The sequence below is a fragment of the Chionomys nivalis genome, chromosome 3 (assembly GCF_950005125.1).
Source record: "Chionomys nivalis chromosome 3, mChiNiv1.1, whole genome shotgun sequence".
NCBI classification, from domain to species: Eukaryota; Metazoa; Chordata; class Mammalia; order Rodentia; family Cricetidae; genus Chionomys; species Chionomys nivalis.
Window position 1 is genome coordinate 66,065,536 of NC_080088.1, and position 27,730 is coordinate 66,093,265.

At 39.2% G+C, this 27,730-nt stretch overlaps 1 protein-coding gene across 3 annotated transcripts in view; it reads left to right on the forward strand.

The window, feature by feature from the left end:
• The window catches only part of Fgf12 (fibroblast growth factor 12), a 539,239-nt gene that overhangs the window by 336,203 nt on the left and 175,306 nt on the right, over positions 1 to 27,730 (forward strand). For all 3 annotated transcript variants that reach the window (XM_057765082.1, XM_057765081.1, XM_057765080.1), the window contains one exon: positions 14,710 to 14,813. In XM_057765082.1, the coding sequence (XP_057621065.1) occupies positions 14,710 to 14,813 (104 nt within the window). The remainder of the gene's footprint in view (positions 1 to 14,709; positions 14,814 to 27,730) is intronic.

A 27,730-nucleotide genomic window follows, 5' to 3' on the forward strand; every position in this document is an offset into this window, starting at 1 on the left:
CAGCCTCCGGACTACCCCTGGAGCGCAGGCTGGGTCCTCTCTTTATAATTTTTTTTTTTTTTTTTTTTTTTTTTTTTTTTTTTTTTTTATTTTATTTTTTTTTATTAATTAATTAATTTAATTATTAAAGATTTCTGCCTCTTCCCCGCCACCACCTCCCATTCCCTCCCCCTCCCCCAATCAAGTCTTCCTTCCTCCTCAGCCCAAAGAGTAAGCAGGTTTCTCTGCCCTGTGGGAGGTCCAAGGACCACCCACCTCCATCCAGGTCTATTAAGGTGAGCATCCAAACTACCTGGGCTCCCACAAAGCCATTACATGCAATAGGATCAAGAACCCATTGCCATTGTTCTTCAGTTCTCAGTAGTCCTCATTGTCCATTATGTTCAGCAAGACCGGTTTTGTCCCATGCTTTTTCAGTCCCCGGCCAGCTGGCCTTGGTGAGTTCCCGATAGATCATCCCCATTGCCTCAGTGTGTGGGTGCACCCCTCGCCATCCTGAGTTCCTTGCTCGTGCTCACTCTCCTTCTGCTCCTCCTTTGGATCGTGAGACTTCAGTCCAATGCTCCAATGTTGGTCTCTGTCTCTGTCTTCTTTCATCGCCTGATGAAGGTTAATATTCAGGGGGATGCTTATATGTTTTTCTTTGGGTTCACCTTCTTATTTAGCTTCCTTGTCAATAAGTATACCTTGGCTATGTGCTTAACTCATGGTAGTTAAGTTTATGGTGAGTGGCTAGTTTTATTATTTATTCATAGTCAAAATTAAATAAAGGAATAGGGACAAATCCTGAATGCATACACATGTGGGCTGGTGTTTCCAGGGCATATTGCCTTGAAATTTAAGGGAGGGATTATATATCTTTAATAAGGGGAATCAGGAAAATAAAATGGTTATGTGCCGACATGATTTCATTAATATTTTTACATTTATTTATTTTACATGTGTTTGGGTATGAAATGCACATGCCATGAAGTATTTCTTTTTTGGGGGAGTTGATTTTCTCCTTCTACCATGTGGGTTCCGGAGACTGATCTCAAGTCTTCCCTCTTGGCAGCAAGTTCCTTTACCCAGTAATCCGGAACTTTTTTTAAACTTGTAGGTTTGGGATGTATCTACCATTAATGTTTACTGAGCATTTTCTAATTGTTTACTACTTGTATGAAATTTTTAGAAAGTTTGCTTTTATCTTAGGCATATGTAAGAATAGAAACTGCAACTCTTCCTTTTGAGTAAACCGAGAAACAGGAAAATAAAATAATTACCCCCATGGCTGTACTGATATTAAATAACAGGCCGGGTTTGAACTCAGGGAGTTTAACTCTAGAGTTCTGGACCCAGGCTACACTGTAGCCCCAGGGTCTCTTTCCTGATGATAATCCCTTTATTCCTAGCAAACATTTCTTTATATTGTGTGCATGCATCCCTCTGACAACACCTACCAAACATTAAGAAGGAAGTGTAAATGGCAGATCAATATTATGATGCAATTTTTTTTAGATGGATAAACATTGAACTTGAGAATTTTTTTCCTCAATATGTTTGGTAATTAAAGTGCTGCTTAAGAGAAAGTAGTAAACCATTATATGGTAATCTTAAAGAGATTGGATTTGTTTTCCTATTTCATATTATCTGACTAGGGAAGTTTGACGTGGGTGGGATGTGTATGTTTGTGAGTGTATACATTTTCACATATTTTCTAGCATCCCATAGACAGTGGTACCAAGCAGGCATTCAGCCAAGAGCTAGTGTGGCTGCTCTTCATAAACTGCTTGCTCCTACACTGAGATAGAATGTGGACCCCCCCATCTATGTCACCTCAATTCTGCACAGCCTCACTGAACCTACTCCTTAGTATCTTGGTGGAATCTTTTAAACCATTCTGCAGCAGTTTTACCTACTGCCTCTTCTTTTAGGAACCATGGGAGCCATCACTCTTATTGTTTCTTCAATATGCACTTGGGCTCATTTTCCCTACTCCAGACTGGAGAAAACACACAGGAACTGTGTGGATACCTGGATAGTCGCGGGTACCATAGGAATCTCCCCATTTGCCAGTTATGTGAACTTGGAAAGATTAGCACTTTGAAGCCTCAGTTTCTGCTTGTGTGTGTATGTGTGTGGTGGATTGACACTGTTGTCAAATTTATGCTATTTTTCGCTCATGGAAGGAGCGAATGGTTTAGTTTGGAGGAAAGGGAGAAAGAACAGAATTTGGAACTTTATGCAGTTTGCTGGCTCTACTTTGGGGAGGTTGTAATGATTACTTCTTCGTCCTTGATGACTGATAATTTGGAAGGGGAAATACCAACATTTCCTGTGCAAAAGAACATCGCTCCTGTCCTGTCCTGTGATCTAACGCTCTTGAACAATGCTATCACAGAATCACCTAGAACAATAAGATCAAAACCTCTAAGGTTAGAACTTTGGAATCAGTGTTCTTTAGAAATAACCTAAATTATGGATTTGGACATGAAGCTGAGTTAGTAGAGTATTTATATATCCATGCAGGAAGCCCTGGACATGGTCCCCAGCATCACAGAAAAGAGGGTTTGGTGGCATATACCACTAATCTCTGCACTTTATGAGTGGAGAGAGGAGGATCAGAAATCCATGATCATCTCGCTCCCTGGTGAGTTTGAGAACCACCTCAAATAAAGTGCAGTTATTCCTCTTCATGTTCGTACATTAAGGCTTGCCAGTGTTTGGAAGATGATATTTCTCAGTCGGTTCTAGAGTTTCTGATCAGAAGGTTGCGCCCGGTTTTGCGTGGTGGTGGTGGCAGTGGTCACATCTATACCACGTTCACACTCTGATTCCGATCAGAAGATTGGGCCATCCTTGGTACTGTCACTTCTATCCCAAGTTCACACTCTGATTGGCATTGCTGTGGTAGAGCGCTGACCCAACCTCCAGTGAGTAGTTATGACTACAAAGGGATATGATTTAAATGTACATTTTGATTTCAGGAATCTTGAATGGATACAGTTGATGTCCAGTGAGCACGTCAGGGGTGTTGGCCTGGTGGCTGGTAAGGTTTGGGAAGCATCAGCATTTCCAGGGAGCTAGCTCAAACTTTAATGTCTTGGATCCAAGATTGTTTGTCAGCATTTCTGCGCAATAAAATCATCTGTAGAGTTAAAAAATATTGATTTTTTTCCATCACAGAGATTATTTAATTGATAAGGCTGTGACCTAGACATCAGAACTTTTTTTAAAAAACGAAACAAAATAAAACCTTCCTAGAATTCTGTGTTACATAGCAGTTTGTGAACCGATGAGGTAAGCCCATCTTGGGAATTTCACTTTTGAAGTTTGTGTTCCAAATTTGCTTTAACTTATTGTGCAACTTCAGCTAAGATTTTTAATTAGCTTAAAGTACAGGGTTATCATTGCATTATCTCCTGGAATATTTTTTTCACAATATTTTTTTTAAAAGTAGGTTATAGAGCTGGGAACGATAAATCTGTAGTTTGCCCAGCTGGATCCACTGAATTTCTACAACATTCTATTTGCCTGACTTTAGACAGCTTCCTTTGGAGCTGTGTCAGGCTTCTGACACACGGTGATTGACTGTTAACCATGGCTGTCATACAGATACTGCACTTTCATACAGATCAACATGCTGAAGCTTAGAAGCCTTCTAGTTATGGAGCTACAAAAGGGAATTTTAAACTGCTCCGCCCAGTTCTCCAAACATTAGAGGTGGTTGGTCCTTCACGTAAAAACAAAACTTGATGTCAGATACCTCTGGTACTGTGGAGTGATCAGATGATTCTTGAGATTTCAAAGATCAGAGATCCCCCAAAGCCATGTACTCAGTAGAGGTTAGTTTTAAATTGAATCTTGAGGAATAGGAACAGGACACATAAGCTAAGATTAGAAAAATCGAGTTTCAGATAAGGAAGCAGGCAATCACTTGGTGGAGAAAGCTCCTGCCAGGTTGGAGAAAAATGAGTTGACTAGCTTGGAAAGAGATTGTGTGGAGGAGTTGCTGGGCCCTGTTTCAGAGTGGCTCGGATTACATTAGAGGGGTGCAAAGTTGCTGTGGCAGGAAAGAGTCCTTGAAAGCGACTCAGTAGTCATAGGCCAGTGGGAGCAGGATGCAATTCTTTGGAAGCATTCTAGCTATCCTTTAGAGCAGAGATGAGTCAAAGAAGAGCTTTTATGTGGAGAATTAATAAGGAAGGAATTAGCATTTTATTTTTAAGTCCTTTTTGATCATCCCATTTCTAAAATGTCTTGCCACACTGCATTTACTTTTATGGACACTCCTAACAATTTAGAGTGAGGCAGGCATACGCTGTTGCATGGTGGCTTACGCTAATGAGGCTCACAGTCAAGGTCCAGAATGACTAAAATAGTTGACTCAAGGTGTCTTGTACTTCCTCTGTGTGATTTGAGCTAAGAACTGAAGGCTCATATTTTATTCACTGGAATATTTCCGGTGCCTAGAAAATTCTGTCTCGGGCTTCCAGTTTTGCCCACCATTCCTCTTTTTCTCACTGTCTTTAAAAGTCCTTGGATTCTAGTTTCTTCACTCAGCTCCTATTCACAAACAATAGTTATCATCTATTATCATCAGGACGTAAGCTTCATCTCAGGTTGTTAGCTGACTTTATGATCCTGGGAAAACCTCAGTTTTGCCTTTTGATTTCCTAGTCTGTAAATATGACCACACAGAACATACAACAATTTTTTTTTAATATTTTAAACTAATTGCTACAATGACAAAGGTCACAAGTATCTCCTTCCACCGCTGTGTTACAAGTACCTTGCTCTGTGTCTGGATTATGCACCCTGCATTAGTGACTAAGACTAACAGGAAATATCAGTATCAGCTGCCGCACTGAGTGGAAGATCTGTGGGACATATAATTGCAAAAGTTCTACAGCAAGCAAAGGTTTCTTGGACGTTTTGCCTAGCCCATTGATCTTGGGGACTGACACCTGTACCTTTCATTGAATTCCCCAAATGGGCTCGGAGACACATCTGTGCAAGACAAATCGGCTGTGAGGATGAGTGATGACAGGCATTTGCTTCCATTATCGATAGTGATTTGCTTCATTTTTCATCCTAAAGGGGGGAAAAAGACTCCTGTTGAATTGACTTGTTAATTATGCAGGGCATTTTCAGCATCTCTGAGCTATCATGGAGAGGGCGATATGGTAATCTCATCATTAAAAACCAAAGTCAGGCCCTGTCTCTGAGCTCAGGTGTACATATTTGCTAGCTTTTGTCGAAGCAAGAGATCACCAGGCTGCACATCTTCACCAGGCTGGAAATCTGCAATCTGTGCTGTCAGGCAGAGCTTAGAAGAAAAATCTCCGTCTCTAAGTCCCAGACCACTAATCAGTTCCATAAGTCAACAAATTCAGCGGGGAGACTAAATCAGCCAGTGAGATGATTTGGCCAGTTGTTTATAAAACAGGGCACCAGACAGAAGGCATCAAGCCGGCACACCACACAGGGAAGTATGTTGACGCTCGCTTGTGTATGATCTTATTTAAAGTATGTATTGTTTGTGAGTCCGAGATATACATTGTGGAAGACGAAATGCACAGCTTCTTTCTACCTCACGATATTTTAAGAAAGCTGAGGTAAAACATGGGGCAGCTGTCATCCAGCCCTCCCACCTCCAAAACTCTAGATTCAGAGATGGAAAACAATAAACCAATTAATGATGCTTTTTATTTTACCTTGATAGCCTGAGGTTCAGTTTGTTTCTGTTGTATTACTTTAATTTATCTTCATAAAAGCCCGGTGACCTATACAGTCCAAACAGAAAAGAATCCTAGTCACCAAGGTCTTAAAGTGGGTAATGTCACAACAAGGATCTATGGACTTGCACCTCATGCTGACTTTGTGCTCCTGGCTTGGAAACTAAAGGAATGAATAGGGCCAGTCCTAATTTTTTCTTAATTTTTGTAAGAAATGCTATTTTAAAGCATGAAATACATTTATTAGTTTTGTGAGTGTGCAAGGCAGGCACTCTGGATATCACAAAATGGAAAGTAAAAATCTCAACATTTAATAGCCTTTCAAAGAAAATTGCTAAAGCAGCTTAATTTCAGAAATGAAGCTCCCCACTTATGCATACAGTACAGCCTCATCCATGCAAATGTACATTAACCATAGCTAGAGTAGCTCAACAAGACGCAAGTATTCCGAAAGGTCGTAGGCAAATAAATGATCTATCTACTTGATACTCTTGAAAATACCATTCTTAAAGAGATATGCATGCAAATACACAAACATGAAAAATCTGCAAGATAGGTTTTGTGTGTAGAGCATTGTAGACTGGGATGAGGGGTCAACCATCAGTTTGAATAAGTAAGTCTCATCCTCCCATAATTTGTATACTCACCTTGCGTAGAAGGATAGAAGATGTCAGTGCCTTTTTGCTGAGCATTTAACAATGGCATTTTATTATCGACAACAGAAAAAAGGTTACAGAATTGATGTTAGTGAGTCATAAATAAACGAACTACTAAAGACAAAGATTAATTTCATGACTAAGGAAAGACGAGTTGAGTGGCTTACAAATATTATTGTAAATGCTACAATTATAAATACGTCAATAGTCTTTAGGACTGAGGGAGAAAACAACCGTGTATCTGCTTGCTCTCAGGTTAAGGCTTTGTTATTGTAAGAGGCTATTCATACTTTAACAAAATGTCTCTGTTGAAAACAGCTTCAAAACATCGAGAAAAATTAATTTTCAATATCTTCATTCTCTTTCAGTGTCTTCCATTAAGGCTCTAATGAGTCATAGGTTTTTCTCTTTTTCTCACTGCCCACCCAAAAAAATTCAACCAGGAGTTTGAAATGCAACCACACTTTTTTATACCAGTTCACTATAACAAGCACAAGGACATTGTCCTTGGAATTCATTTATGGGGCCAAGGGATTGCTCAGTGCGTAAAAATGCTGCTGCTACGGAGCTTGACAACTGAACTCAATTCCTGGGACCGGACCCACATGCCGGGAGGGGAGAACCAACTCCTGTAAATTGCCTTCGAACGTCATACGTAAGCCAGAACATACACTTCCACACAGATGCATGCATGCACAAAATGAAATTTAAAGTGTTTTCTCTGAATACACCGATATTTGTACCTTTCAGGGGAGATTTCCTTCGAACTTTCTCTCTTCATCTACCCTCTTTCTTGTTTGTGACTTCATTGGCTGAATCTCATATATTTTATTTATACAATTTGGATTTATTGTTATCTTCTTGTCACTTGAGGTATATAATACACAGCTGGAATTTAAACTGAAAATAGCATAGCATTAAAAAAAACCCACAATTTTTCTATTCTGATATCATTTTGATAGATGTGTATGTTAGTGAGGTACTCTAGAGGAACAAAACTCAAAGGATATGTGTGTGTGTGTGCGAGTGAGTGAGTGTGTGTGTGTGAGTGAGTGTGTGTGTATTAAACTAATTAATCTTTAATGTAACAACCACAGCAGAATCATAGCTGAGTACTTCAACTCTGTAGTTATGTGTTCCTTGATGCCGGGGGCCTCAACAGTCAGTATTGTCCCCTGATAGCTCTGCCTGGGGAGTAACATCCCATAGTTGATCTATTCACAAGGCTGGGTGTCTCAGTAACTCCAAGCCTGTGCGAGAATCCCAGAAGATTCCTGGAGAACTGCTGGTCTTTAGTGTACAATGAAAGCTTGGAAATAAAATGGTTCTGATATAGGGAAGGAATCAGTAGCAGCAACCTGGAGGCACAGAGAAAGCTGGAGCAAACAAAGGTCGAATAATCTTCCCTCTGCCATACCGTTTTATCAGAGCTGCTACAGAAGGCGCAACCCATGGCTGAGGCATCTGGGAGGCTCCCTACTTCAGTGATTTTATTTGTGGCAAGTTGACATTAAAAGTAATCACAACAAGCTATAATACTTTGATTACAACAAACTGTATCTGCACACTGCCCCCTTCCTTTCCATTCCTTCCAGCCTGTCATCACTCTGCAAGCACCGAGATCTCCTGCCACACAGCACACATACATGTTCTCTCACGGAAGCCCCTGCCCTCTGCGTTCCGCAGCTCACGAACTGTATGGGGTTCCTTTTTTCTGCTAGATTCCATATTCGAATGTGTTTTATGTGCGGTAAATATTAACTTCCATTTTTCTTGCATAGTCAATTATGGAAATATGACCTAGAAAGGATATGAATAAGCAAGCTAGAGAATGCTGATGCTTTTATTTATTCGGCAAATGTTGAATAACAGCTTCTTAGACCATGGTTCCATGTTAGGCCAGAAGAACAGCAATAAAATTTTCCAGTGCCTTCAAGGGGAAGGAAGCCTGGGAAGCACTCCCAGAGGGGCGTGTGTTCACCGGGGATTCGATCTGCTGGGCTTGCTGCTCATCCCTGCACTTGTAGGGCGTTTGACATAGTGAAAGTGCACCATAGATCTTTAGGAAAGTAATAGAGAGCTCTACATCAAGCATAGTTTGTAGGTACTGACAAAGTTCTGTAGACCTGTATGTCATCACATACGAAGAACACAGACTGTAACCATGTTACCAGATGAGATGTGGCAGAAGTGCCCTCAAGAGATTTGCACTCAGGAATGGAGGTAGACAGGTAAACAAATTATTCTCGGGCTCATTTACAACGTGCATCATGGAGAAAAGGGACCTATCTCTGATGGGCTTCTGCGGGGCTTGGGTGGAGTTAAGAATATTAGAGCTTGAAGAACGAAAAGAAGGGCTGGAGAGATGGATCGGAGGTTAAGGGTGCTTTCTATTCTGCCAAAGGACCAGAGTTCAGTCCCCAGCACCCAAGTCTGGACAGTTCATCTCCATTTGTATCTCTAGTTCCAGGTGATCTGACACCCTCATTAGGGCATCTGTAAGCCTTTACACACACACATTGTACATTCACATAGACACAAAGACACACACACACACACACCTTTATCAATCAAATGAAAATAATAATCTACATCTACAAGTGGGAAAACAGTCTTTCCAGGAAGAGATAGAAGAAAAAAAAGGACAAAATCTATTCTAGCTTAAAGCCAAGAGGAAGTTAGGAAATGGATAAAAGCTATATTTTGATTATTTTGGTGCACAGCGTGGGTGACAGGCAATTTTACACCTGTAAATATAAGATGGTGTCAGGTTGTAAGAAATGGGGACAGAGGAGACACTAGAAGTTTTTAGCAAGAAAATAGCATGAGTAGATGCTGAAGAATGGGGTGGATTAGAATAGCCTCATTACTAAGAGGCTTAAGGATGAACATCACATCTAGTAGTAATTATTACCCAGTGTGAAGGGCTTCTGTGAGCCAGTATGAACGCTGCATGAGACAGAAGTAAGGCTTTCCCCACATTCTGAGATTTTAGGGGCCAAGATGAAGACTTTTCCTAAGGAAATTGTCTTTTTAAACATTTATATTGTTAATTGTGTGTGTGTGCACGAGCATGCGTGTGTATGTGTGTGCGTATGTATGCATGTGTTCTTGTGTGTGTGTATACATGTGTTCAGGTGCCCAAGGTGGTAGGAAAAGCCGTGGAATCCTTAGAGCTGGCCTTAGGTGGTTTCCGATTGTTGGATGCAGGTACTGGGTGTCTGAGTACTGCTTAAGCAGTTCTTACCGACTGAGCTCCATCTCCAAGTCCAGATGAGGAGATTTCTTTAGTTCTTCACACTGAAAAGTCTTATTTAAAGTTGTTTACTGAATCTTTGCAGCAAAAGCTAAGTCTCCAGAAGCATTCCACCCGAAAACCCTTATCCCCTTGTGGTTTATAGAGGGCGTTTTTCCAGTGTGTGCTAGTCCCTCAAGGTGGTTATTTGTTCTTTCCTTAAGCCCCTCTAGGAGGGGAAGCCATTGAATGGCTTTTCCTTGTTCCAATTTACTTGCATTAGCCATGCTTCTAACCTTTGACAGAGAAGCCTCTTCCTTAGGGGTCATTATTCTCAGGTTCTTTTCCCTTCATTCTTTCTCATAAAAGCCATTATCTTATTTGATACTTACCAGTAGATACTTTTATTTACAATGCACAAGTACCTTGCATTTAAGTTGTACTTTGCACACGAATTCTGCCTTCATTAGCGTTCTGTGTCAGGATTAGGGAAGGGTTTGCATTGCATAGATTTAAACAGTGAGGACCTTTCTTTTCCTGAAAGCAAGGATTAGTAATTGAGCTCTGGACCGCTGCCACACTCCCAGAACTCTCTGGGACTCTGCTTCTTCCACCCATCTGCCATCACTCACTTGGGAGTAGCATTTGTTTTCAAGTCTGAGATGATCCGGGTGCCTCACCGCGCCCATCAAAACAGTGAAAGATGAAATGTCGAGAAGAATTTGTGAAGGAAATATTTCTGTTTTCTTTTTTCTTTAGGAAGGTTTTTTTTAAGCTTTTAACATATAAATGCATTTTTCATTTATCAAATGTCATATACTCAAGAGACAAATAACTGGTAAGAAACATTGGGAAAAATGTGGTAATCTCAGAGGACTATATATAAATACATTCATATGTACAATGACATTAGCACTATCAAACCAAGAGTCAGTGATTCAATATATACAAATGATAAAGAAGCTGAGAAAGAAATCAGAGAAACATCACCTTCACAATAGTCACAAAGAACATAAAATACTATGGGGGTAACCCTAACAGAAGTGAAAGACCTGTATCGGAGCACTGGACTGAACTCCCAAAGTCCAATTGAAGAAGAGAGAGAATATGAGCAAAGAGGTCATGACCGCAATGGGGACACCCACTGAAACAGTCTACCTGAGCTAATGGGAGCTCACCAACTCTAACTGAATAGGGAAGGAAACACCATAGGTCCAAACTAGTCCCTCTGAATGTGGGTGACAGTTGTATGGCCGCGGCAAACTGCAGGGCCTCTGACAGTGGAATCAGGATTTATCCCTACTGCTTATACTGTTTTTGTTTGGAACCTGTTCTCTTCGGATGGATACCTTGCTCAGCCTAAATAAAGCCAGCAGGGCCTTGGGCCTTCCCCAAAGCAATGTGCCTAACTAACCATCTCTGAAAAGTGGTTGGGGGAATGGAGTGGGAGGAGGTTAGGGGGAAGGAAAGGAAGGAGGGGACGGAGTGGGAACTGGGATTGGTATGCAAAATGAAAAGATTGTTTTCTTTTTAAAATAAATAATAAAAAAAACAAGAAATGAAAGTTATGAAAGCGCCAGGAAAGCTCAGTTTTTATTGGCTGAACTAAATTATTTGTAGAGAGATGAGGACATGAAGTTGGGAGAGGGGTGAGGTGGGTAGGTATCAGAAGTACATGGAGGAAGGTGGAATGGAGATGATTGCATTATGTATGAAAATTTTAAAGAAAAACTAAAAACTTTGCGGAGGATGCATGGATGTTTGTTGGACAGAGATGAACTGTAGCTCAATAATGGTTAGCAAAGCAATTAACTTTAACCAAAATTCAGCTTTTTTAGGAATGGTTCTTTAAGCATATTAAGGTCTGTCTGCCTGTGTCAAATAGTCTCTAAGAGCTACCTCTAGCCATAGCAAATGTAGGAAAAGCAGCTAAGATACACATTAGTTTGTGAGAAGATAAAAACAGTTATCCTTGGAAATTGAAGTTTAAATGGCACAAAGAAAAAATACAGTTTTATACAGGTAACTACATCAGTGAGCTAGAAATCCTGTGCTTTGCGCCACTATTAGCTCAGTTACCTCTCTGAATTAGTTTGTCTTAAAAATTGATGCAGTCCTCATTCTGCCAGAAATTTCTCATGCCATTTATGGTTTAGGATGAAATATAACTGTTGAGTTTATAAGCATTTTGAAAATGCATAGATATGAAATATTATCTTTTGAAGCATTAAGCAATGTGCTGAGTACAAACTAAGAAAATTACTAAGGAAATACGTTGATGTTTTACATATGGTGAATCATGACTTATGAGAATTATTAGGTATTGGACTAGGGAGATGACTCAGTGAGTATAGTGCTTAGAGTACAAATGTGAGGTCCTGAGTTCAAATCCTTGGAACCATAGAAAGCTCGGTATGATCATATGTAAGCAAACCCTGTGCTCCTGTGCTGAGATGAGGGCGGAGATGGAGCGTGTAAGCTTGCAGACTAGATAGCCTGGTTACATATCTGAACAACCCAGAGACTCTGCCGCAAAATAAGGTAGAAGATGAGCACTGACACCTGGGGTGCCCTCTGACCTCCACGTGTGTAGTGTGGCATGTGTGGACCCATGTACATTAGTCATCCGTGTACAATAGGGGATATTCACTGTTAATGTTAAATAACTATTTGTGAAACACTTTCAGGAGCACAGCACATTTTTTTTTTTTTTGTAAAAACCTCTGTATTGTGTGCACTGTGTATTGTTATGCCCACATGGAGGGGACACGGCATTCAAAGCCTTGTGACTCTGAGTGGCTGGTCTAGAAACATCCACCTTCACACTGTCTGTCTCTTTATCTGCGTTGCTGCTCTAGCCTTCGTGTGTCAGGCTTCTCTTGTCTGTTTGGTAAAATCCACATCTCTATGATTAGGAGGATACTTGTCTATTTCCAGGTTGTGCTTTCTCATTTCTCCTAAGAATGACCTCAGCCTTCCTCTGCTTTCCGAAGTGTCAGCTTTAATCTTGTGCTCTGTGTGAAATATTTCCTAAACACATCAGGCCACGAAGAGATTTCATGTTTTCCCCTGAACTTCCCAAACATACAAGCTATGTTCAGAGAAGTATATATTTATATGATTATAGAAATAAATTGTGCACTGTATTAGGTTACTCTGTATGTCTTTATTTTGTTTCCTAAAACAGACTGTCTTATATTTCTTAAGCAATTTAAAAGGTGCATGATCCATGTTGAGCCTATAGGAGGAACTAAAATTAGCTCAGCTCTAAATTGAAGGAACGATTAATCCTTAAACAACGATTCTAACGTAGTCTATACTTCTGTGCAAATCAGAAAACAGATTTAAGGACGGAGAGACTTAGCCAGTGTCATCAACTAGAAAAACAGTCCTGCCACCGGAAACCTGTAGTCTAAGGCTTGATCCTTTCCAATTCTCAACTGAACACTTGACTAATCTAAACACTGTACATGCCTGTGTTGGTGCTGTGTGTGCAGATAGCTTACTGTCTTGAGTTGAAAAAACCCAGGTCGAAGGAAGAGGGTTAATTTGTGGGGGTACTCTATTAAACTTTGACAGTATCAGAAATGAAGCGTTTGATCTGTAGAGAGGGTGCACGATCTCTGCTACTCAGTTTATTAAAGAACTCCAAGGAATTCTTTTACAAAAGTAGTAGGAGATACTTTATGCCTCCCGGCAATGCCATCTGCAGAGTCTAACGAGGTGGGTGATTGCTTCCCTCTTGTGTGTGATGCAAATATTTTCAGGGTCATATTTTCTGCTTATGCTCATTCTGTAACCTCAAAAGCAACTGGACCCAAGGCCGTGACATACACTTCATAACAAGACATTGCTAGAAGGAGCATAGGAAACCAAACCACCTTTGTCTTTTCTGGCCCATGCATTTGCCTTTCTCTGAGAGGACACAGTAACTTAGTATTTCGAGTCACAGGTAATTGGAATACATAAAGATGACAATGTTCCTGTTTGATTTTAAGTTGTTTAAATCAGCTTGCCAACTTAATTTTTAATGTTTTATATAGCCTGTTTTTTCATATGACATATCTGTTGCTGCTCAAGCTATCTATATATTGCCTGTTCACTTGTCGTAGCTACTGTTCTATTGCTGTGAAGAGACACCGTGGTTAAGGCAACTTATAAAAGAAAGAATCTAATTGGGACCTCGTTCACAGTTTCAAATGGCGAGTCCCTAGCAACCATGGCAAGGAGCAAGGCAGCAAGCATGTAGACATGGCATGGAGCAGTAGCTGAGAACTCACATCTGGTCCACCAGCAGGAGGCAGAGTGAGTGAGACAGGGCCTGGCATAGGCATTTGGAACCTCAAAGTCCATCCCTAGAGACACACCACTTTTCTTCCAGTAAGACTACACCTCCTAATCCTTCCCCCAAGCAGTCAGTCCACTTACTAGGGACCAAGTATACATATAGATGGGCCTATGGGGGCCTCTCTCATTCAAACCACCACGTCATTTATCAGTGTATCTTCATTTCCATGCAAAGATTCAAAATCTCAAGAGGCAAGCTCTCCCCATTGTTGTTCCCCATTAGTCCACGATTGTGCTCATTGTTTGTGCCCAAGCCCTTTTCAGGGTCACAGCAAGAAGACTGAAGCCAGTTTGGTTGTGTTTTAAAGATTATGTTTTATTATCGAGAAGTTCTTGTTGCCAAGTTATTTTTTTGTTAGAAAACTGTCCTGTACTACTTCGTGTGTTTATTTTGGGGAGCAGGGATTCCAGACATTCCAATCCATGTAGACTCATGCAGTCCTTTAACCTAGCATTTCTGTTTTAGTTGAATCACACACCTCACTGGAGCGTCTATGAATGAGGAATTAATGGTGTTGAAGAGGCAAGCCAAGGCAGTGTAGTCCCCAACTTGTTTTCATTCTCCTTCCTTCCCTTCCCCCGCTCTATCTCCTCTCTCCCTTTCACTTCCTCTCCCTTTCCATCACTCTGTCCATGCTGTTTCCAATAAATGGATTTTGACGCTGAAAATTGCAAGAATATTATAAAAAGCAAGATGATTTATTCACTACGTCATTAATCTTTTCCTGTGTTTTATTTTTTTTTCTTCTTCTAGCCCTCTTCAATCTAATTCCTGTGGGACTGCGGGTGGTGGCCATCCAAGGTGTGAAGGCCAGTCTCTATGTGGCCATGAATGGAGAAGGCTATCTCTACAGCTCAGTAAGTAGCTCACGTGTGTGTGTGTGTGTGTGTGTGTGTGTGGTGTTAGTGAAGTGATCCGATCAAGGAACTGATGTCACTTTGTATTTTCACATTGATTTTCAGTACTATTACATTTTGGGTGTTAAAAATCATTCCCCAGCGATGAAAATAAACCAGTTACTTTCTGTGTTATATATTCTTACATCTCGTTTACACTTCCAAAGAGTGCAGTTTGGAATTACCTGTTTGTTCAGTTCAAAGACTAAGACACTTTTTCTTTCCCATGTTAATGCTCCATCAGGAACAGAAGTGGTTTATAGAGGGTCCTCTTTATCTTATTGTAGAGAAAGAATTTTCATAGACTCTGCTTTTGTTTGTGCTTAATCAGTTCTTGTAGTACCCAATATGTCATATTCTTTAGTTTAGTCATATATTTTGTAGATATTATCTAATTTAAAGACAACGGATTTGCAGAGTGAGCTCTGGATTAGGAGCAATGACATCAGTGTAGTATGTACATGTCAATATAGTGTGTGCGGGCACGTGTATGTGTGCCTGTGTGTGTGTACAAATGACTTTTCCACCTTATCTTGATTTCTGGATCTTTAAAGGGTTGGTGTTGCTTCCTCCCTTGTATACGATCTCCTCAAATCTATAAGTGACAATTGTGTATTACCAGTGGCTCTAGTTTGAGTACTGACATATTTTTAAGCATTTAAGACATGTTTTTAAGTTAAGACTATCCTGATTATTCTGTCTCAAAATTTTTAATTCATGCACCGAAAAATGTAGTTATTAAGTATAGTTTATATTTTTCAAATGGGAATGGCCTATTTGTGTCTCATTAAAAAAAAATGTCCTTTTGAAAACCACAGCTAACGAGTTCTACCCAGTCTGTAATCTTGGCCATTGTACAGAATATCTAGGAAGTTCACCTGTGTTTCTCAGCTGCAGGTTCAACACTGAATAGTTGTAGTAGACATCAAATAACTAATAAATGAGTATCTCATATATTATTATTGTTATTAGTAATACATCTGTCACCATGTTGTATTAAAGCTGCAATCATATGAACGTTCCCAACAACCTATGGTAAAAACCATGGTTACAGATAGTCCAGTTACTCTGATGGGATCATCGCATGTTGTTTGTCTTTATTACTATGTCACAAAGTCCCTCACAAATATATCTGTGATTACTGTGCTAGTTAGAACACAACATGCCGGGTGGTGGTGGCGCACGCCTTTAATCCCAGCACTTGGGAGGCAGAGGCAGGTGAATCTCTGTGAGTTCGAGACCAGCCTGGTCTACAAGAGCTAGTTCCAGGACAGGCTCCAAAGCCACAGAGAAACCCTGTCTTGAAAAACCAAAGGAAAAAAAAAAAAAAACACAACATAACTTAAAAAGATCAAAGGTGACGGTCTACTTCTGAGCCTACTCAGATCTGGATATCCATTTATAGACGGCATACACATGCACACATTTTCAAGTAGATGATCAAAATAATATTTAATGATGACACATTTTCAGCCTAAGTGACAAGCATTTGCATTTCATGCATCATGTTAGATACACTAACAACTCTTCATGTGAAGTCATCAGGAAACCCCTTTAAATTTTTTCTTAATTTTTCAGCACCAGAGATTGAACCTAGGGACTTGCATATGATATGCTCTACCCCTAAGCTATAGCCCCAAGCCCTTACAAATTCATTCAGAATAGAAAAAAAAACAAGAATAAAGAGGGGTCCTATGATGAATAATTCTAGCTAGTTAAACTGCTGCTGCAACACAAATGTTGACTGGGATAAAAGCAAAAATGTGAAGATAACCCGAGGATGGTATTAAAGATGAATACATCACATAAGCCTGCAAAGGCTCAGGGCGCAATGGCAGAGGGTGCAATGTTACTGTAGGACTTGGGCCATTGAACTAGAGTTGATTTTCATTGGCCAGTGGTTTGTGTATAGAATGTATGGGCAAAAGGGGTTTGTTCAATTTTCAGAATTGTATTTTTTCTACACTTCTTATTTAGAAGTGAAGCTAAATGCATGGGTCTGGGGTCTGAAGGATGGAGAGGCTTTAAGGAAACTTGCAGTTTTGATTGCAGTCCTAACTTAAAAATAGTGCTAACACCTTTGTAAAGCCAGTAATCATTCCCTGCATGTCTTGCTATACAAGATTGTTTTTGTCACCGATAGAGTCATGGTGCTTTCTTTGCTAGGGCACCAGGGGCAAGTGTCCTGGAATGCTAAGCAGATCATCCCTGGCATAGGTGAACTGGTTCTATTCTCTGTAAAGGCCCTATCTCTGTCCCAGACTGGTAGGGTGCATACTGGTTTTTAACAGTCTCTATAGGACTCTAGGGACCAGTATCAGAGTGTATGGGCCACATCACACTCTGTCCTCCAGCTCCTCTGTCTGGTGGCTGCAGTGCCAGACTGGCGCAGAGGCCTTGTGGCGGTTACAGAGGCAGGTGTAGACCCCAGCTTTCCTGGGATGTGTTTGCCACATACGTAGACTTGAAGTTATTTGAAAAGCAGCTTCCTGTTTCCTGTGACCAGTGCAGTGGGACACATCAGTGAGGTCCATCAAGAGACATGTGGAGGGATGGTGGGTGGTGTCTAAACTGAAGTCCTAGAGAAGCTGAGGCCAAGTGCGATCCTGTTCATACTGCCATTTTCTGGCTTCTGTTTAAATTTAAGCTGGAGGTGCATTCTCTTGTTACCTTTGAGTTCTCTTCATTCACTAAGAAGCAGGAGCAGAGAAGAGTAGTGGAGGTGTGCTAATTGCTTGGTAGCGTGGAGAGAGCTAAAGGGTTAAGGTCTGTTCTCAAAATCCAGGCAAACTAATGTATATCTCTATTTATAACTATATCTATATCTACATCCATCCATATCATCTGTATTCATATTCATATTTATCTATATCTATTTACATCTATATTTTTATCTATATTGTCTATATATATCATCTGTATCCATATCCATATAGATTTATATATCTATATAGATATATAAATAAAGGTGTAGATATATCAGGCAAGATTTTTGATACATCTGGATTTGTTTTTTTAATCATTGCATTTTGCCTGTTTAAACTTCTTTGGTTTTTATCTTTTTAAACTCTCATGCATTACTGAAAATTTTCCATTTTTCTTTTATTCTTCTAAACTTAGGCTGCATTTCTTTTCCTTTAGTGTTTGCTTATAGTTTTCAGTTTGCATATAGCCATGATTACATAAATATTTTTGTGTTTCTATTTTGTAAACAGCTCATGAGCTATAGAATATTTTCTTGGCTATTAAAACACATTTCACCAATCTGAATGAATGTATTTTAGAATAAATTATTTGTAGATAGTGATTGCATTTTATCATATTTGGAAAATAATTTCTACGAAGTTTCTGTGTGGGTCAGATTTAGACTTGTCGTGTTTACTGTTTCTCCAAACTACATATTTCATTGTTCTTTTTGTGAGGGTCTGTATGAAGTGACTGCTCGCGTTTTGTATGAGGATCTCTGAGTAACAGAAAATTTCCTGCCTCATAAATTCATGCACTCTTTCTTCCATTCCTCCCTTTGACTGTTGTTCATTTACTTGTAAACATCTCACTGGACTGGCATTTCCCATAACATCCATGAAATGATTATTCCATTAGTTTTTGGCATCTGTTGTTGAATGTAGGAATTTGTTGTCAATTTAATATTTCCTTTGAGGTAATCTCTATGGAAACATAGAAATATTTTCACTTTATATTTCCTGTTCTTAAACTGTCTTTACCAGTTAGAAATTTGTAATGAATTTATAATCCAAAGAGTTATAATTCTCCAATTTTAAAATGTTTAACTTTTATGCCATATCCATTTTACCTCTCAACCGTGCTTTCCAGTTTTTTACACAATTTCTATGTTGTAAGTTAAAACCATTCAAACTCAGTGTGTTCAAATTTTAAGCTGTTTTGTGATTTCATCATGGTGTCTCTCATTTCTGATGCTGAATGACTTCTATTAATATCCTCCCATCCTTGATTTATTTCTGCCTGTTTTAGTGTATGACTTTTTTCACTTCTTACGGAAAGTTATTAGCTTATCTCGCCATTTCTGGCATAATTGGTCAGTGTTTTCCATAGTTAGGAACTCACATTTTAAGCATTCATTTTCTTGAGTGTCACATTCAGGCTACACTTTAGAATTAATTCTTTACGTGCACTGGGGCTCTTTGGTTTGGGGACGTGTTCCTTTCCTTTTCTCTTTGATAGTTCTTCGTGTGATATCTGTCGCTTTGTTCTAGCAACTTTTGGGGTGACTTCTCTCCAATTGCCAATACCTCAAGTTTAGAGTAGTTTTGAGGTATTCCCTAGATGAAAGCAACAGTGGGGTGAATGCAGGAGCCTGGGCTAAGGCGCGGTTTGGTCTAGTTGCTTTTGTAATGGACTGCTCTATGTTTTAGAAGGGAGCATCATTTGTTGTCACTGTGGGATACCCCAGTGCAGCTCATTGTATTATTAGCTAACCAGACTCTGGTCCTCACTTTGCACAGAAGAATTTTAATGAACTGGACTAACTTGAGAGAACTCTAGGCCAACTGGCAGTCTTCAGGACCCGAAGCCAGGCCTGCCTGAAGATGCAGCTGGTTGCTGTGTCATTTCTATTCTGTGGGAATGTTGTTTGTTTTGACAGAACTGTTCTTGAAGTGGTGGATAGTCCTTGAATTTTGTATCCTTCTGTCCTTGCCCTTACTGTGAGCAAACAATGAATCTCTCTTCTCTTCTCTTCTCTTCTCTTCTCTTCTCTTCTCTTCTCTTCTCTTCTCTTCTCTTCTCTTCTCCCTTTTTAGTTAAAAGTACATAAAGTAAAGTTTCCATCTTAATAGTCTTGCATGCACTCTACTGTTAATCGTATCTCCACTTTGGTCAACAGATCTCCATACCTTTTTCCTATTGCAAGCACTACAGTTGCACACCCATTAGAATCTTTTCCCTTTTCTCCTCCCCATGGCGTATTTCACTTAGCAAAATGTTTTTATCCCATCCATGTGATAGCATACAATATTTGTCTTAAACAATTAATAAAATCCCATTTTATGTATCTTTTTGCTCATTCTATTGAAAAGTATTTTAAGTTCTGTCTACTCTTTGGTTATGGGATTAATGCTGCAGTGAACACAAAGTTACAAGTAGACCTTCAAAAATCATTTCTCTGGATATACGCCAGAGACAAAGTTATTAGACCACATAACTCTATTTTATTTCCTTTGCGGAACCCCATACTGTCTTCCTTGTATCGTCACTTTTTGGTATTGCTACCAACAATACATAATGGTTCAAATGCGTATTTCCAGTTAATACTGGACATTTTCTGAATTAAAAGGAAATTCTTTTAATATTGGTCATCCCACCACTTAGGATATGCACAAGTATAGCCTGAATTAAAGCTTGGTTTTCAATATTCCAAAACTGATTGACATTTCATGTGTCTATTATGATGTTCTCTGCATAGCCTTCTGGGATACGAGCGTATTTAATTCCTTTGACAATTCTTTCATTTGCTTGCTTGCTTCAGTGTGTGAAGCTCTGAGTTAGTGCTTGCGTATATTCGCTCCCTATTAGATACTACTTTCAGATATGTCCTTTCACTTTCAGGTGCCCTTTACTCTCTTGGTTGTTTGTTGTGCAGAATTTTTAGTTGGTGAAGTTCAACCCTTTTGTTCCCAGCCCTCTTGGTGTCATATTGAAGTAATCATTGCCAAATTTGATGTCGTGGAGCTTTTCTTCCAGTTTTCTTCAAGAAGATTTAATGTCAACACTCACATCTAAGTGTTTAACCTATTGTGAGCAACTTTTTAAAAAATATGTTTTAAAAGGACTTTTCCATTTCTGTGCACGTGGCTATAAAGTTTTCCTAGTGTCATGAATTGAAAAATGTGTCTATATTTGTGCCAGGATTATTCCACCAGAGTACTGTATCTGTATATATACTCTAAGGTCAGAAATTATGAGAGTAATTGCTTTAATGAGTTTTCCACTTTGGGAGGAGGGGTTATTTTTACTTTAAATATGGATATTTTTATTTTACAAAAAGGACATCAAGATTTAATCGAAATGATATTGGACATATAGATTATTTAAGGTAAATTTAGACATTTAAATAATATTAAATAATCTGATCTATAAACCTGGGATGCCTTTTTATTCATTTTTATCTTCTAACATTTTTATAGCAAGAAATTTTGAGGTGTCTAAGCTTTTCACTTTGATTAAATTTAAACTCACTGTGCCTTTCAAAAGGGAGTAGAAAATAGTTTTAACGAAATTAAATAACACTTTGTTTTTAAGTAGAGAAAAATGAAGCCTGTTCCATATCCTGTGAAAGAACCAACTGAAACAGACATTTCATGGAAAATTTCATTATAAGTATAAATAGCATTACATACATATACATTAAGTTTCTTTAATTTATTTATTTTTTTTGCGATTTAACCTGTTCTGCCTTGAACTTTGATCTGTTTTCTTTTTATATTTTATTCTCTTTGAGTCTTATAAATTTTGAAAATGCCTATAAGACATCTAAATTTCCTTAATTTGTTGTATTTAGGTGTGAGTCAAATGAAGAGGGAATATTTTTTTAATCTCACACAGAGGGAAGTCTACCTTCCCTATAAATTTATTTCCATCAACCTTTTTTATACTTAATTTGAACTGAGCTTGTATACATGGCTGAACTGCAGAGAAATATCTCTTAGAATATTTTGCAAATCTACATCATTTTCATATTGTGGTTAGGACATTGTTGGTACAGTGTTTTCCGTAATTCCTGTGTAGAGTGGCATTTTTAATAAATATTCAAGGATGGCACTACAGTCCCATTGCTGACATGATCGTGTTATCCTTTCTCTGTTCTGAATCTGATAGTCACAGTCCTTCTAGGAGCCCAGCTCTAGTGTCAGCAGATTATGTCCCTTCTTCCTATCATCTTTCCTGCCATCTTTTCTTTGCCCCAACCTAGAAGGAAACAGTGAAAAGGGAAAGTTTGGAGCTGAGCCTGTGGTTTGTCAGCCTTTGGGAAATAAGAACTTAAGTGAATGGTTTGGACAACTTGAGAGCCTTGACATTTGCATCTGGAAAAATTATACTTCAGATGTAATTTGGGTAATTTGCATTTGAATGAGCAGTTTGATATACTTAGCACACATGTCACTGACATTTCACTGATTAATAGTGATTAATATGTTTGGGAAATCTCTACTTTTTATTGTAATAATTGTTTATTTTATAAACTTTAAATAGTTATCTCTCAAATATGGATTAGGTAGTTTATAAACTGACGATAGTTTCCTTTCACCCAGAGATCAGTTAAAATGACGTGAACACAATTTCTTGTTTAATGCTGCCTTAACCTGTAGTGATTGTATATGCAATGTTGGGAAAGAGGAGAAAAAATTAAGTATTAGCCATTGATGAAGGGCTAAGATTTAGATTAGGTAGTTGACTTAAATACGCAGATTCTAGCAACAGTACCTAGGCCTGAACTGAAAACCCATAGGATTTTCATGACACCTCTATGTCCTTGGCTTTATATGTAATGACACCTTTCATTGTGGACTGCTTCATATCTCCCTCACCATTTAATATAAAGTATCTCATTAGTGCTTTGTAATAACTCTGACGTTTACTATTACTGAGTGACAGATGGTCTCTCTGGGAAACAGAAAGTTTAAGTGAATAAAGTGATGTCCCTTAGAGTCAAGGAAAGTCCAAAGGAAGGAACTTTAGCTCAGTGCTCACGTTTGTAACCAACACGGCTCTTGTTTCCTCCCACAATGAACTATCTATTGCTCTATAGTTTTACAATTCTTCTCAAAAGCAGAATTCTTTGTAAAGACACTAGGAAAAAATGATTAGGGAAACAAAAGAGAGCGGCTTGATTAAGGTACAACCTTTAACAACATTTAGACTTTCACCTCTAGGTCTGTGGGAGCAGACATCCTGGAAATTGGAGACAAGGCTGGGATTTTGAAGAAGAGTTAACTGTTCTTGAGAAGCTCAGAGAGTGGGGGCTCTGGGGGAGAGGACAAGAGAAGCCCCACTGAGAGCTGCCAGAGACCATTTTACACTCACAGGTTGGAGGAGATAGAAACCTGCTCTTCCCTTCCTGCCTCTAATTATTTGTCCTTTTGTTTGTTATAGATGCCCAAGCTTCCCCGTCAATAGATACACAATAAACGTTTCACAGAACTGCAGCCAAAATAGTTTCCTCATTTGGGGCTTTGAGAAGACGTTTATCTGTGCTTCTCCTTTTGTTAGAATTAATTGTTTTCATGCCTCGACGATCCTGTCTCGGGCTTCAAGGGAGAGATCCTATGCGATAAGGATGTATCTCACGTGGTTGAAATCTGCAGTCCCCAGATGAAGACATCGCCAAGACCTTGTTGAGCTAGTTGGTGGCGATGTCCTGTGGCCTGTTTGTGGCAATAATTAATTGTCTGTCCGGCAGTTATCTTTGTAATCATGTTTTTGATTGCGATGATTCATGCTCCCCAACTCAGCTTTGCATAATTTCTGGCTTGTGTGTAAGGGTCTGTAAAATTGTCAATCATGAGCCTCTTGTGTTGAGGTTGATCAAGGATATAGCTTTAAAACTTTGTATCACTGTGCTTTTCTTTCTGTAGTAAGGAAACACTGCTTATCCAAGGAGTAGAAGGTAAAGACTTATCATGGCATTTTTCTTGGAGGAGATACACTTCCTTTCATCTCAGTGGAAAATCTCTGCCTTGGACTATAAAGTAGTGTACTAAAACATAATGTATTTAGAACAGAGAAATGAAACGATTACCTACAGAATATCCATCCGTCCATCCATCCATCCATCCATCCATCCATCCATCCATCCATACATACATACAAACAAACATCCCTCCCTTTATGAATTCATTTGTGTGTATGTGAATGTGAGTAGATATATGTGTTCATGTTCTCATATGTGACTATGTATCTGTGCACATATGGAGGTTAAAGCTTAACTGCAGATGTCTTCCTTGGTCTTTCCCTTATTTTGAGATAAGGTCTCTTACTCACCTGGAAATCACTGATTGGCAAGACTGGCTATCCAGTGAGCGAGCCCCAAGGATCCTTCTGTCTCCACCTGCATTGTACTGGGATTACAGACATGCACCCCTGTGCTAGGGATCTGATCTCTGGTCCTCGTGGCTATATTCAAGGCACTTCATCCTCTTAATCAGCTTTCCAACCCTCCCATTTCACTTTAAATCCCTTTATCAGCTTCCTTCTATATGGAAACATCTAAAATCTGAGGCATATTCAGAGTGGTCTCTTCGGAAGCATGGTATCTAGTGGGGAGGGGAGAGAAAAACAGATGGCAGGATAGAGGGAAGGCCTGAGGGAGAGAAACAGGTGGGTCTTCATCATGAATATCAAATGCATCCAAGAGTTCTGAAGTCAATGATGCCTGAATAAAGAAAGTTAAAAGGTCAAACCACAGAAGCTTGCTAAATGATTTCATTTTTAAGAATGTAATCTAGCTCTTGTTGACTAGTTCCAGGATAGCAAGGACTGTTACACAGAGAAAACTTGTCTCAAACAAACAAACAAACAAACAAACAAAAAATGTAATCTAGGTCACGAATGTAGATTTTTATCTTATTAATCTATGGTTTCCTTGAAATTTGAATCATTTCTTTTCATCTTAGAGTAGTTTTCAGCCACATCATCTGGCCAAGGCGCACGCCTTTCATCCCAGCACTCATGAGGCAGAGGCAGGTGGATCTCTGTGAGTTTGAGGCCAATCTGGTCTACAAGAGCTAGTTCCAGGACAGCTAGAGCTGTTACACAGAGAAACCGTGTCTCAAACAAACACACAAACACTTCTTTTGTCTATTTCAATTTTACAACATATATATTAGTTAATTGAAGTGGGATGCTGATCTAATAGAAAGAACAGAACCTAGACAGCACAGGAACCTGACAGTTAGCTACTTACCAATGGGAGGTATACATTCTCATTGGGTTATTCTGTCTTTCTTGAGAAAGAATTAATGTCACCAGTTCTGCTTTAACTTGGTTAAGTAATTGTAAGCAGCACTCACCACATAGGACATTTTGAATACCTTCCTATCCTTCCACACTACATGTCCTCCAAAGTTAGAGACTATATATACTATAAGTTAATATTTCACACTGCAAACTGCAGTTCCTACGCAAAGGCTTAAATCTTGTTGACTAAGTTGATGGAGGATCGCTGAGTATAGCGACTGTAGTTCTTGCAATAACTCACGTCTGTTCGGTCCCAAGGATTTCCTGACTGCGACCCTGTGTGTTTCCCAGAGCAGTTAATGTTACACTTGAGTAGATTTTGACTGCTTTGCCATCCAGTAGTGAATTATGTTGGTCTTGCTCCTACAGTTTGTAACTTCCAGAAAACGTTCTTACTTTACCCATAAAGCTGACCTATACTGTAAAAATTAACATGTGGTTCTACTGATGTTTTTTCATTGAAGAACAAAAGTGAGACCGCTTCTCAGAGCAGTGTGAATGAGAACCTGGGCTTAGTTAATTTGGAAATCATACTAAATTTCTAATTTTTCCTTTCTGACTTAGGGACAGTGTGTAGTATAGTTATTTAACATTCTCCATAGGAATGATAGTAGCAGACTATATATATATTCATATTACTCATGTTTTATTCTGTTTTTTTTTTTTTTAAGACAAAGCCTTGTTTCTAGTTCAACATGGCCTAGAGTTTACTGTGACCCATGTTTTCCAGGGACTGCAGTACTCCTGCCTCAGCTTCCAGAAAGTTGGGATTACAGATATGAACTACCATGCATATCAGCAATAGCCTTAACAAAGAAGGCTTGGGGAATAGTCAGTTCCTTATCATCAGTGCATGAGACTTATGTGGGGTCCATCCCACATTCTTAGTTATAGTGCTGGTTCCTGGGTCACCACCCAGTATCTTTTGCTACCTGGGCTACTGGGTGATCACTTGCAAAATATGTCTAATCTAATCATGGGCAATTAACTTAAGCCTCAAGAGTTGACTTTAAAGGCAAAACAGGAGCTGGTCTGTGACACACGCCTTTAATCCCAGCACTCAGGAGGCAGAGGCAGGAAGATCTCTGTGAGTTCAAGGCCAGTCTGGTGTACAAGAGCTAGTTCTAAGAGAGGCACCAAAGCTACTGAGAAACCCTGTCTTGAATAACAAACAACAACAACAACAACAATAACAAAAAAAAACCCCAACCAAAAACAAGTAGGGATAAGTCCTCCGATAGATTTCATAATCTCAAATGTTAAGTGTTAAATGCATATACATACAAGCAACAGTGAATGGATCCAACAGGCTGTATTTATATGCACGTATATGTATATATGTGCTTCTATGTATGTTTACATTTGTATAACAGGAGTAAAGATTGGAGGCCATAAATGTGAGAGTAAGTTGGGGGGTGCATGAAGATGGGAAAAATTAGAGGCAAAGGAGGTTGAAATGAGGTAAATACTGTACTAATGTATGACATTCTGAAAAAAGTAGGAAAAAAACAACAATGACAACATAAACAGACAAACAAAACCTCAATCATATCTGGTTTCCTCTCACACCATGTGAAAAATAAATAGTTTTGATCTCCAAATGTATCTTGAGTTGTACGAGAAATCACACAGCTTAATTATTTTTCTTCTTTCATCCTCTAGCATGATCCAACATTGGGGACCTTCTCTTTTGGAAATGTCTCTACACATGTCACTTGAAAGGAAACATACTATATGAAATAGACCCACCACCCATGTCTTTTAGAACCATCAGAGAGAAAAGAGGGAAGATGGGAACAGAATTATGTGAAGGGAAACAAACCTAGCCTGTTTTCAACTGAGATTTGTTTAGTTTTCTTTTAATTGAGATGTGAATGGAAAAGGTGTGGCATTACAGAGAAACAAGAGGCAGGACACTGTAGCCACATCTGTAGTAGAGAAGTTAGCTGTTTAAGCAAACAACACTAAGCAAAATAGCATGAATGAAGCAAGCACAAAAGGATGTGATAGGTGGTTAATTAACAGTAGTAGGCAGAAGGAGGCCACAAATAGGATGTTCTTTTCATTCACCATATGCTAGCACCTAAATATTATTTCTCTGCTTCCTTCAAATTAAAGTCTAACCATTGCAATGGGGATCTTAATTACACATATTAAAATAAAAGCTGTGTATCTTTCAGTCAGATGAACTGCGAAGGACTTTATTATTTTGAGGCCACAGAGAACATCACACTCCCGTGGGGAGAGTATGTGCCCTGGTTCATTCCAAGCCGTTCTAGTTTGGGCTGATTTCTTAGTGTAATTATTGACAGCACTGAATTAGCTCTCAGAGGTGTCCTGGATTAGAATTTGGGAAATAAGTATGTAGCTGCCTCACTCATGTCCAGAACTTGATCCTATATGTGAATCAGTGGGTAGATTGAGGCGTCAGTACGAACACAGAGCCTCGTGGCCTAATTTGTAATTTTTCTAGTTTTTTTTTTTTTTTTTTTTTATGTCATGGTTTCATTACACAGCTCGAACTGATCTCCCAACTCACAATCTTTCTTGTCTCAGCTCTGAGTGAGGGGAAATCACAGGTGACTGGGCTTAATTTTCATAAATTCATTTTTCTGTAGCAATACTGAAGTAGGTTTGGCTATGAGCCACAGAGGGGCTATAACACTAGCATAAAGAGATCCCAGACCTACGTTTTCTGATGTAAGCAGAATTCTTGAACTAAACAGTTATTGATGTTGGGTCACTGGTTGGTTCATCCTGCCTTCTCCTCATGGGACAAGATGGCTCTGATATCTCCAGCTCTCTTATGCATTCTAGGCAGTGGAAGGATTGTAGAAAGAGAAATGACTGTGGGCAAAAAAACTGAGTCCCACTCAGGAGTCGAG